Source organism: Equus caballus, chromosome 17, assembly GCF_041296265.1.
Source record: "Equus caballus isolate H_3958 breed thoroughbred chromosome 17, TB-T2T, whole genome shotgun sequence".
NCBI classification, from domain to species: Eukaryota; Metazoa; Chordata; class Mammalia; order Perissodactyla; family Equidae; genus Equus; species Equus caballus.
In genome coordinates, this window is record NC_091700.1 from 23,256,759 (window position 1) to 23,268,914 (window position 12,156).

The 12,156-nt window shown below is 47.2% G+C and overlaps 1 protein-coding gene across 11 annotated transcripts in view; it reads left to right on the plus strand.

The window, feature by feature from the left end:
* The window catches only part of ATP8A2 (ATPase phospholipid transporting 8A2), a 592,801-nt gene extending 586,537 nt beyond the window's left edge, over window positions 1-6,264 (plus strand). For all 11 annotated transcript variants that reach the window (XM_070240119.1, XM_070240124.1, XM_070240123.1 and 8 more), the window contains one exon: window positions 515-6,264. In XM_070240119.1, coding sequence (XP_070096220.1) covers window positions 515-612 — 98 coding nt within the window. In that variant the 3' untranslated portion in view covers window positions 613-6,264. The remainder of the gene's footprint in view (window positions 1-514) is intronic.
* The last annotated feature ends 5,892 nt before the right edge of the window (window positions 6,265-12,156 follow it).

Sequence of the window (12,156 nt, forward strand, 5' to 3'; positions counted from 1 at the left end):
TCTGAGCATCAGATGCACTTTGCCAGCCTGTACTGTCAGCATCGTGTGTGTTTCCCTCAGCATGTTTACAGCTTCATAAATTACCCGGCTGGTTGCAGCTTCAGGCAGATCGGGACATTTCCGGAGCAGAACATCTTGCCTTTCCTCTTGATTGGTGGTGGGAAAGTGCAGACATGGACCAGTGATGCACTGTTTATGCTTCCCAGGCTGAGCTCAGCTTCAGCCCACTAGAATAGGAGGCCACCCCTCTGAGCCATTCCCATCCCAGCATCAGCAGCCAGAACCACTCGGACCTGCCTGTCAGGCTGCATCTTGGCTCCACACCCCCACTTTGCCCTCATTCTCCCTCAAGGTCACAGGTCTCTTTGTCTCAGGCCTCCACCTACCTGAGGCTAATGAACCCGGCCTGTCCAAGCTCAGCTACAGTCTTCCCAAAAAAAGCAGCTGCTTCTGTGCCTAGTATGCTTCCCCGATTCGCCTCTTAACCAGTTCCTTCTGTGTACTTCTCTTGCAGATGGGTATGCCTTCTCTCAAGAAGAGCATGGAGCTGTTACTCAGGAAGAAATAGTCCGTGCTTATGACACTACCAAAATGAAATCGAGGAAGAAATAAGACGTGAATTTTCTTGATTGATCCTAGGAAAGAGATGTGGTTTGTTGCACCCAGTGTTAACACATCTTTTTTGGGAACGGACTGGTGTCAGCAGCCAAAACACCAGAAAACACATTTCTGTGGCCTTAGCCAACAGTTTGTTAGTTATATATTCCCTCGCAACCTGGAGTATACACCGCAGGGGAAGCCATTTTTTTCCTTCCAGTTTGTCTGCAGTGCTTGGCCTAACTTTTGTTTACGTTGTTATGAAGCATTCAACTGTGCTCTGTGAGGTGTGAAATTAAAAACATTATGTTTCTCCAATATTTAAACATCAGTACTAGTTGTTCTGGGAGAAAGGTAAAAGAGTTTTATGTTGCGTGAGAAATCCATCTCACAGAATCGGCGAGGGGGCACACAGCTTCCTGTTTTGTTAACGCACACAGTTAAGTCCACCGGGCAGCATGTAAACTTCACTCTAGGCAGGTTGCTGCCTGGCTTTGATTCCTATTTTGTTTGTATGAAGTTGGCATAAACTTCTTAATTGTGATGAAATCACAAAAATATATATCTGGGAGTAAACCTAAGAACGTTTATTTCAACCTCTTAGCCGCATTCCCAGCAGGGCAAACCAATTGGTATTCCAACAGAGTTTTCCCCACCCTTCCTGGGTTTCCTTCTGGCCTGTCCTCCCGTTGCTGCCCAGGCATCTCTCGTGCTCAGATCTCATGCATGGCTGGCCACTGGGCTCAGTGCATGGCAGCTGCGGGGCAACGACCCAGATCTGCATTCTTCCTTGTTCTACGGCAGTTTTAGATATGGATGCAAAATCCCTTCTTCCACTGCCCTTTTCCTGCTATAACTAAAGAAAAGAAACATAGCTGTTCTGCATATATTCTAAATGTTTATCTGCCTCTTTCTGACAACATAGAAGCCTGAGGGTGAGGGTGGTGCTAGAACCACTTGGCACTCCCTGCCCTGGTCAGGCCCTTGATGCTCATTTCCCAGCCTCCAGACCACTGGACCTTTGGCATTTGTACAAATTAGAACTCACGCTTGTTTTCTTGAGAGTTACATTTTGGGTTTTCACTATTGGGAAACAAATTAATTTCTAGCATGTCTCCCCAGCGCAGGAAAACACCTGTCACTCTGTAGCTCTAGAATCAGAGGATGAGTGACCCAGATGGGAGCATAAGGGACAGTGCGGGCGGTGATTGAAGAAGGCCATCAAAGTGGAAAGTGAGAACGACACAGAGACCCTGGGAGGAGGACGTAGAGGACATTTCCAGCCAAATCTCCTCAGTAGAAATTCTGAAATCAAACCCTGAAGCCCAGACAGTTTAAACTGAAAAGAATTCCAAACATTTCAGGGAACAGCCCTTTTTATATTGACAAGATTTCCTTCCTCCTCGTCCGGGTAGAGTTAGATCCAGGCACCTCTCTGAATGTGAAGTGTCCTGAATCAGAGACAAAGAAGGGAAGTGCTGAGTCCTGACTTTCCAAACTGAAGAGTCCCCAGTCTCAGTCTGGACAGAACCTGGAGCCTTGAATAAGCTACCAGCCTGGAGGCACGTTCTCTCTTCTCTGCTTCAGTTGCCAAACCCAATTTTTGGGTGGCTTAACGTAAATATATTTGGGCAGCTGTTGCTGGTTAAAATGGCATAATTCCTTTGGGGATGGCTGTGCTAAATTAGGAAATAAAACAATAGTGCCCTTGGCTTCCTAACTCTATTTTCAGAACATCCACACCTTACTGGGTGTTGAAATAATTTAGAGTATGATTTGCATAGACTAAGGAAATTAATCCCTCACTTATGAGGTAACGGGGATCCAGAGAGGGCTGGAGGGGAAGCAGAACAATGCAGTTAACAGGTGAGGCTCTGAAAACCCGCCACTCCCTCCTCCTCAAGGTGATAAAATGTTTTTAAATACTAGAGCACCCAGCAAGGGGAATCACGGAAGGACCGCCGTGCAGGAACCAACAACAAAAATGTGCCTGGAATTAACACAGCAAACCAAGGTGTGTGTCTTTATTGCACGCCACGAAAGACAAGGGCCTAAATACAGAGGAGAGAGGAAAATTAAACACAGAGTTGAACTGTTAGGCCTTCTGACTATTTGGTTTCATTTGGGAACTAAGCCTGTTTGGAAAGAGGGAATTCAAACTCGATTCTTTCTCAAACAGCTCTTTCCTGAAGCCTTCCGAGTCAGATTTATGAATTACAGTGTGTGTTTCTGTTTTGGGCTTTTTCTTTTATATTTTACGTTAGAATACAGTTCAGATTTGAGATTTAAGTATATTTTCCAATTCTTTTGAGAAGTAGACTAAACATTCTTTGCAATAATGAAATATGCCCACAGAAGAAAACATTCGAAGGATGCCTTTCTATTTATTCTCTCGTGCTATTAAGCTATCTTGTAGCCAGTGACTAAATGGGGTTTCTAGGAGGAGCAGCTGTCACTCCGTGTGATGTATAATATTTAGCCGGCGCTGACTCAGGGGCTGTGTCAGTTGTCCTATCTTTAAATTGAGGTCAGAGTGTCACACACAACCCCTCCCCAGGGACCAGCGGGGACTGGACTAAGTTGCATACTCTAGCTGTCAGCTCAGTGGAAATGCCACATGGGACTTGTCATTCTGCCACACAGTAAGTGACTCACAGGCTGGCAGGTCATACTCGGTTAGTGCTCTAGCGCCTAACTTTGGGCTAAAGTGGCAGAATCCACCCAGGCTGGCCTTGGTCCAGTGTCGCCCGACTTTGGTTTGAGTTTATGTCCCGTCCTGGCTGACTCTGCAAAAGGAAAAGACCAGCCGTTCTGTGAACTCTGTTCTGAGTTCGGCCACACGCCCACACGAGTCAGTAAGGACGGCGATGGAAAGTGCACATTGAAAAGGGAAGGTGGGGGAAGAGAACAAACCAGCTATTTCTGCTTGGCTGTCCGGATTAGCATTGCATTGTTGATCAGAATGGGCTTTGTAATAATTTGGGGTGTAGCTCATGTGTCAATCCTGTCTCTTTGCAGAATATTCCGGGCTTCTTGGCCAGTGTTACACCTCCCATCTCCCAACACACGTCCACACATGTGATAACCTTTTCTGACTCAGTATAGCATACAAAACCTGTGCTTTAGACAAAGGAGATGCTGTTTCTTTAACACTCATGGAGTAATATCCTAATACGTGAGCCTGGGTTTCAGCAGAGCGTGGCTGAGAACTCTGTTGATGTTTTCTTTTCCTTGATAAGGCTTCAGGTCTTGCTGTAGGGAGCTGAGAGTGAAAATCAGTAATAGCTTGTCAAGAAGCAGTGAGTAATGAAAACAAAGTGAGTATAGGTAACTAATGTCTGAAAATACAGATGGACCTATATATATTACAGGCTTTAAGGTTGAATTTTTTAAAAAGAAAGCCATAGTCTATAATCTCCATTTGTTCTAACAATGACCCTTTATCTTATTTTTTTGAACCATAAAGAAGAGACATCTATCATATTCCTGCTCCTAGGGATTTATGTCTTAAACCACAAGTTGAATAGAATGTTTGCAAAACTCTGCTATAGGATAAGGTAGTCTTTAGTTCTCAACATGCACACGCTTCAGCCAGGGTTTGAATTACTGCCCAGGGTCTTTGTCCCAAAGTAATTCAAGGCGTGATTTAGCTTCAGCATTTGAAATGTAGCCTTCATCTCCTGGGATCCATAAAAAATGTGAACAGGGAAACTGTGGTTAAGCAAAGCCTGAAATAATAACTTGGCAAAGAAAGGAGTTTATCAGGTCAAGTTAAAGGATGGCATCCCCCATCATAGTCATTGCTTTCTTCACTCAGGGGCTTAAACTAGCAAATATAATAGTGATGGAGATAGTGAAAATAAAGCCGCCCCCCCCCACCCCCCAAAGAAGGCATACATCAGTTGGCTTTGCTGCTGGTTCCTCATTGGCTCGGGGCAGTTGTTTGTCTCAGTCTAGCCTTGGGGGAGATTACTGAGCCTCACACTAGCCATTTTTCCATCTTGAAGGGCAAAGAGGACAATTAGAAGGGTTTCCGATGGGTCAGAGAGGTGAGGGCTCACGATCCCCCATAATAACATATTAATAAGTATTCCTGCAAGGAGTGGATCTGGAATACTCTACTTAATGTGTTGTACTCTTCATTTGTTTTTCTCTCAGCCTCCCATATTGTCCAACAGTACGCATTTTCATTCCCTTTTACCTAACAAGAGCTTCATTTAATGCCAAACCTCCAACTAGTCTTCTGTTTAAAGCTCGCTCTCAGTTGGGTGTGAGGGGTTCGTGAATGGGGCGTGTGAGCTCGAGTGGGAAGAAAAGGCTTCTGAGCCAACAGAAGTCTAAGTGGCCAGCAGTTGCAAAACAAATGGGAACAGAAAAGACTGGGCACACTCACCTATCACCCCACCCCGAGCCTAATCCATAGCTGTTAACTCTGACAGGCACCTCTGCTCCCTGCTGAGGGGACACAGAAGACTGATTTTCTCTGCCCCAGGCTGGCCCGTTTTCAGGTAACAATCTCTTGCCCTCGTTGCCTTAGAGATATCTCCTCTGCTCTTTCTCCCAGGCATCAGACCAAGAAAAACATGCTCCACAGATTAGCCCTGACCTGGCTAAAGAAAGAAAGGAGACCTGTTCGCTTTAAAAGTCAGGAACAAAGTGTCAGGTGGCTTTGATTTATGGCAGAAATAGGAAGAAGAAAGTTGAAGTAATAGCACTATCCAAATAATCCCGCCCAGGAACCCCAGGGGTCAAGAGAGCTTATCAAGAGCCGCTTAGAGGCCAGCTCCTCAGTACGGAAGAGAAAGGGCCAGAAAGAGGGAGAAAGCCAAACATTAGGATGCGAACCACTTCCAATGGGCTTGGGTTTAGCTGTATTCTAAAGACAGCTTGGAATGCAGCTGCAGGTGGATCAATAAACACCAGCAAAAAAACTGGGGGAAAAAAAAGAGTTTCTCCCCTTCCAACAAGATCCCCACACAAGGAAATACTTTTCTGGTTTTTCATGAATAAAATCAGTGCCAGTGCTGACGCTTCCTCCACCCTCCCTCCCCCGTTGCCGGTGGCCGCTGGATTCAGGAGTGTGCCGTGCTGCTGCCCTCACAGCCTCCCCCTGAAGGGCAGTGCAGGCAGCTGCAGCCGGCAAGCAGGGGTGCGGCCCGCAGGGCCAGCGGGAGCAGCAGGTCTGCAGCCTCTGTGGGTCATCCTTCCTGCAGGTCACTGGATTGCTGTTTGAAGGCAACATCTTTGTGGTGTGTTTCTCGTGCAAGCAAAGCCCATCGCTCTCCTGTCTGCTGTCACATCTATGCTCAGATTGCTTAAACATTGTTTGCGACAGGGAGGTTTAATCTGGTTATGCAGAGACACGGGCTATGGGGGCACGTTTAATTGGCTCCCAGCAGAGCAGCGAGTGCTACGGAGTGTGGGGTTTTGTTCCCTCCCCCTAGAAGTGTTACCATTTTCATGTCCTATTAATGTCCTCTGGTTGTTAACTTACAGCAGCACATTATAGTGGAGCTGGGTTCCCTCCTGGAGTGAATACAAATGAAGGACATTTACTTGTATTTTTAGAGGTTTTGAAAAATGTAGTGATTTGTGGCTTTGATCAATCCTGTTGACTGGTGTATGTCTGCACAAACCTGTTTCAAATAAATCTTTTGTTAAAGTAAATGATGGACCGTGTTTTATTCTGGAATTTTCTTTTCCACTAATAAGCAGTCCCTGCCATAGGGACTTCGGACTGTAACACAGAGGCTTCATCACCAGGGATAGACTGTAGATACATGCTCTGCCTCCAGAGCTGACGGCCTGGACACACCGTTAAATGGCAGGAGCGCAGGAGAATCTGAATTGCAGATTAACAGGAGCTGAATGTGCTGCGAGGCCAGGCCCCCTTTACGAGAGCGGGGCTCCGCGAGGCCACACTGAGTGTGGATTGATGATGCAAAGGAAAAAATTGTGCAGAGGGCTTCTTCTCTCAATTACTTTACTCCCTTTTTTTAATCTCAGTTTCCCTGCAAACTGAGACCTGGGAAGTTCAAATTCTATTGTCAAGCATGAAATCATGACATGGTTATTGGACGGGTTCAGAACAGGCCACCCCAAAATATGCCACTTTGGCATCTTGATAATTTTGAGCTGAAAGCACTTGAGAAACGGCAGGTGCGGAAGGGCTCTGTCCTCCACCTTCTGCCTAAAAGCAGGTCCTGACATCTCCCCTGAGACAGTGCCCTCCCTGCGCCTGCAGAGGCGAACATTCTTATCGCCAGACTGGGAGTCGACGCTGGAATGGCCATGCACAAACCTACCTCCTGAAATCACCTGATCTTCCGTTAGTCTCCCCATATATTTCCTGGTCACTGTCCCACAGTTTGCTGCCACTAGCCCAAGCCCCTTTTTCTCGTCACATACCCAAAATTTATCTTTCTTCGTGTAAAAAGGTATATAAGCTTTTGGGCCTAACGGCTTCTTGGGGTCTCCCTTTTCCTTCTGAAGACTCCCATGGACACATAAAAATGTTAAACAACTTTGTATTTTGACTCCTGTCGATATGCCTTATGTCGGTTAAATTCTTAGGCCGGGGGCCGCCCTGGGGCCGAGTGGTTAAGTTTGCGCGCTCCGCTTTGGTGGCCCAGGGTTTCGCCGGTTCGGATCCTGGGAGCAGACATGGCACCGCTCATCAGGCCACGCTCAGGCGGCGTCCCACATGGCACAACTAGAAGGACCCACAATTCAAAAATTACACAACTATGTACCCGGGGCTTTGGGGAGAAAAAGGAAAATAAAATCTTAAAAAAGAAAAAAAAATCCTTAGGCCAGCCACAGAACCTGAGAGAGCAGAAGGAGGCTTTTCCTCCCTATGTTGTGTTGAAGATGCCCATGCCCTGTAAGTACAATACGCTGCATCCAGATAAACGTCCACGGCCTTGAGCTTCCCTGGGATGCACAGTTCGCCTGCGGAGGCCACACTGAGCCTGTGTAAGGTGGGAGCGGGAGGGGCCAGGTGTCAGCCTTGGAAGCATCGAGGCAGGGCACCCTCACTGGACACCAGCCTCGGGCTCTGGGTCTAGGCTTCACCAGCATGCGGCGAGGCAGAACCTGGAGGTGGAGGACAGAAAGGAGAGAGAGCCTGCTGGAGACGGTTCCCCGCAGAGGCTTGAGTCTGGAACCCAAGAAAACTCATGATTTCCCCCTTTAAACTGACCACACTTTCCTTCAGTTGACTCTGCTTGCTCCAGGTAGTCCGCGACGCGTTTGAAGTGGGCCTGCTCAGGGCACTCCCGACTGTGGAGGCCACATCCCAGGCATGAGCGGGGATAGGAGGCGGGCCTCCCTTCCAGGCAGAGTTCTGCAGCTCAGGGAGGAGCAGGAAGGCCCTCTTTCTCCTGTTCTCCATAAGCTGGGCCTTCTTCTATTTTTGGAATTGTGCAAAACCGAAAATCATTTCAGACAATCAACAGGCAAGTGCTGTATTCCAACTGTCGCCATTTCTTGGTCGTGTCTACAAAATCTGCCTTTGCTGCTACAGGGCTGTTTCTGAAATGTCATCCTTCACTTGTGCTCACCAGTGAGCCATCCAGAGGCCGTTAGCCACTGAAGACTTAGCAGCTGAAGACAGTTGGAAGACCCTACATTCCGGCCGAAAGCAATATTCTTTAGAGTAGTTTCCTCTCCAAAGAGGTCTCAAGATACTTTGAAAAATCATTCAGATTCTGCTATTTATTTTCAAAATGTTGCTATAAGAGACATAGATAGGGCTGGCCTGGTTGCGCAGTGGTTAAGTTCGCATGTTCCGCTTCTCGGCGGCCCGGGGTTCACCGGTTCGGATCCCGGGTGCGGACATGGCACCACTTGGCACACCATGCTGAGGTAGGCATCCCACGTATAAAGTAGAGGAAGATGGGCATGGATGTTAGCTCAGGGCCAGGCTTCCTCAGCAAAAAAGAGGAGGATTGGCAGTAGTTAGCTCAGGGCTAAATCTTCCTCAAAAAAAAAAAAACAAAAAAACAGAGACATAGATAAAGTGAGGGATTGAAATGTATATCAAGGCAACAGGGCGCATGACAGGAGCCTGCTGCTGCCCAAATGCTGTTCCACATTTGAATCTTTCAAGGGAACTTTCCAGCAATTGTTGAAACATCAAGCAGTCGTAACAGGGACTTCATCTTTCCCCAAAGGAGGACCAAATAAGATCCCTCCACTTACCCAAGCAAAGCACCAAACACAGTCCAGCTCACAGGCATCAAGCTTTCATTAATTTAAAGTAGGTCACGCACATAAATAAAATGACTTAGAATTCCTGAGGGTTGGCCACAGAGCTCGGCCCTCAGCTGTTGGTCTCCTTTGCGCGAACTGGCCTTGACTTGGGCTTCCAGAGCAATGGATGCTTAGAGAAGGGAGCACGGGCTATCCTCAGAGCCACTGCCCTGGCTACGCCTAGAACTGGAAGGGGCGGTCGCAGCAGTTTCTGTGGAATTGTTATTAGAGTTGTTTGCGAAGTTTAAAGCTCCCTGCACACTCTCCCCTCCTCTAAAGAACATGTGCTTTGATTTGAAATATTCTAAATTAATTGCCAAGAAACTCTTCCTGATTCTCCCCCAACTTTGAAAACAGTGGTTGTGCCTACATTCAGTGTTGTTTGATTGAAAGCTCTTCTGCCGACTTCACACATCTTGCCCGTGGCTGAGGGCACAGGTGATTGTCACCATTGTTTTCCAAAAGGCCTGGAATGAAGTAGCTGCTGTGAGCCGAAACAGAACACCCTTTAGCCACAAACAAAGCAGCTAAAGTCACTTTTTCTCCTTCCCAGTGTCCTTAAGAGAAGCTGTCTGCAAATTACTGACAAAGATGGCTGCAGGAAAAGTCCTTGAATTTGTTTCAATATTACATTTAAAATTGGATGAGGGTGGGGGGTGTGATGGTGGAGGAGACTCATTCGTCCAGAAAAGAAACCACCTCCAAGCAAATTTATTTAATACTTTAGCTGAAAAACGTTTTAATGGAATCCCACTTTCCAATTTATTTGGTGAAACGCCCCAGTGGGCTTGCAGTGGAGGGAGCTGGGAGCGAGGGTGCTCCACGGGACCACGTGCCCTAGTGCGTGAGGGAGACCATGCAAACGGCACGCTGCTTTCGAAACTGTGTGTGCATTAGCGTACACACACACACACACACACAGATGTAATAGTTCTGTGGGAGAGGAGGAAGTAGACACAAGTGTATACGAATACAGAAGAAAAGAATTCTTCTTAACCTTGAGAATTTGGCAAAGCAGCTCTGACAATGCCATGGTAGGTATGGAAGGGCTTAATTCATCTCTTATTTTTGGAGACAAGAGAAAACCCACTTCTGTCAACTGTCTGTGCTAAAGGGAAAATGCTTCAGGGCCCGTTCACTCCCTGCGGACCAGACAGCCAAATGTTTGCCCGAGAAGCCGGGGCCTTTCTGCTAAGACTGCTGAGGCCCCTGCTCCACGGGAAAGGCCTCAGCTGCAGGCAGAGGCGGAGAGCACTGGGCCTTGCAGTTTCCGTGAGCCCCTGTGCTGGCGGCACCCAAGACTTGCTAATGCTCTTGAACCCTGCCCGTCCTGGGGAGCTTCAGCTTGGAGGGCTATCATACACCCTTCCTCACTGCTCTTTGGCGTACAAGCTGTCTTCCGGGCACTGGAGACGTAGTGGTGAACCAACAGAGTTCCCCTCCTCTAGTGGCAGAGACACAATAAACAAAAGAATATACAATCTAATACCAGGTCCTGCAGCATAGATGGTGTCTGAGTCAACTTGGGCTGCTATAACAAAAATACCATCGACTGAGTGACATAATCAACAAACATTTATTTCTCACCATCTGGAGACTGGAAGTCCACGATGCAGATTTGGTATCTGGCGAGAGCCTGCTTCCTAGTTCACGGACAGCTGTCCTCATGTGGCAGAAGGGTCAAGGGAGCTCTCTGGGGTCTCTTTTATGAGGGCACTAATCCCATTCATAAGGGCTCCACTCTCATGACCTAATCGCTTCCCAAAGGCCCCACCTCCTAATGCCATCCCGTTGAGAGAGTTAGCAGTTCAGCATATGCATTTGGGGGACACAAAGATTCAGTCTATAGCAGATGTCACTGCCCTTAGATGCAGGCTCCATGGCCTGACACCAGACTATATTAGGCGGCTGCCCAGGGCATGGTTTAGTCTTACTCAACAAATGCTGTTGTCCTTCTCTTGTCAAACAAGCTCCTTGTGAAACTTCCCTGTGACTTGACTTGTCCCTGTTGGCCACACAAATAAGTGAGCAGGGGAGGGGGACAACAATGTCCTCTTTTCTTTCATACCTAATGGTGGTCTCTCTGCTTATCGAAGAGAATCTCTACTTCAGCTAGACCCCGGGTCCATTAACACCCCAGCCTCTCCTCCCTACCCACCCTCTGCTCACTCTCCCTTCTCCTCCCTGATGGCTTAAATCTTTGCTATCCTTAGAGGCTTGGTTCTAGTCAGCCTCTTCCAGGAATCCCTCTCAGACGACGGTGCTCCCGTCTCTGCACCTGCAGCTTCTGGGCATTCCAGGCCTGCACTTTATCATAGCACGCATTCTACACGTGTGAGCCTTGTCTTTCCAAGAAGATTATAAACTTCCCCACAAGGCCCATGTCACCACACATGCACACTACAGATTGTGCAATGGGGTGAACACGGACACAGAAGCAAAGCACTAGGCTTCAGAAATTCGGCCACTTTTAGCCTCATGAACTTGGAGAAGTCATTTAACTCCTCTGCACCTCAATTTCTTCACCTACAGAGCTGAGAATATACCTTCCCTCCCTCCTCCCGGGCCATGGTGAGCAGGTGCATCCACACTGGCACAACTCGACGGCTTGCTAAAATACTGAAATACTTCCATACCAGTTGATAAATAGCCACTTCCCCTGTTAGTAAAGGGACACATGGGTACCCACACCATCACCATCTCTGGACCTTTCCACAATCCAGCAACTAAGAGGTAACACCTGCCTGGCGGGGCTCCTGGCCCTGCAATGCACTTGTCCATTAAGACTGCTCAGTGCCTCTGCTGTTCAGATTGATAAATATTTTTAAAATCGCATCCTGTTGTGAGAATCTCCACATACTCATTCCAGAAATATGTTCCAGGCATTCTGTTTTGTGCTAATGATAAGAAAAGTAAAGCATCCAAATAGCTCAACCCAGTAGGGGAGACAGATGTAACTAAACAGAATGAGGTGATGAGTGCTCCAGTTATCTGTTCTTATGTAACAAATTCAAAACTTAGCAGCTTAAAATAACAACAGGTTCCTCAAAAGATCAAACATGGACTTACAACATGATCTAGCAATTTCACCTCCGGGTATATACCCCAAAGAATTGAAAACTGGGACTCAAATTGATATTTACCCACCCATGTTCATAGCAGCATTATTCACAGCAGCCAAAAGGTGGAAGCAACACAAATGCCCATCAAGAGAGGAGTGGCTAAACAAAATGTGGTCTACAGATACAATGGAATATTAATTAACCTTAACAAGGAAAACAACTCTGACACATGGTACAACATGGG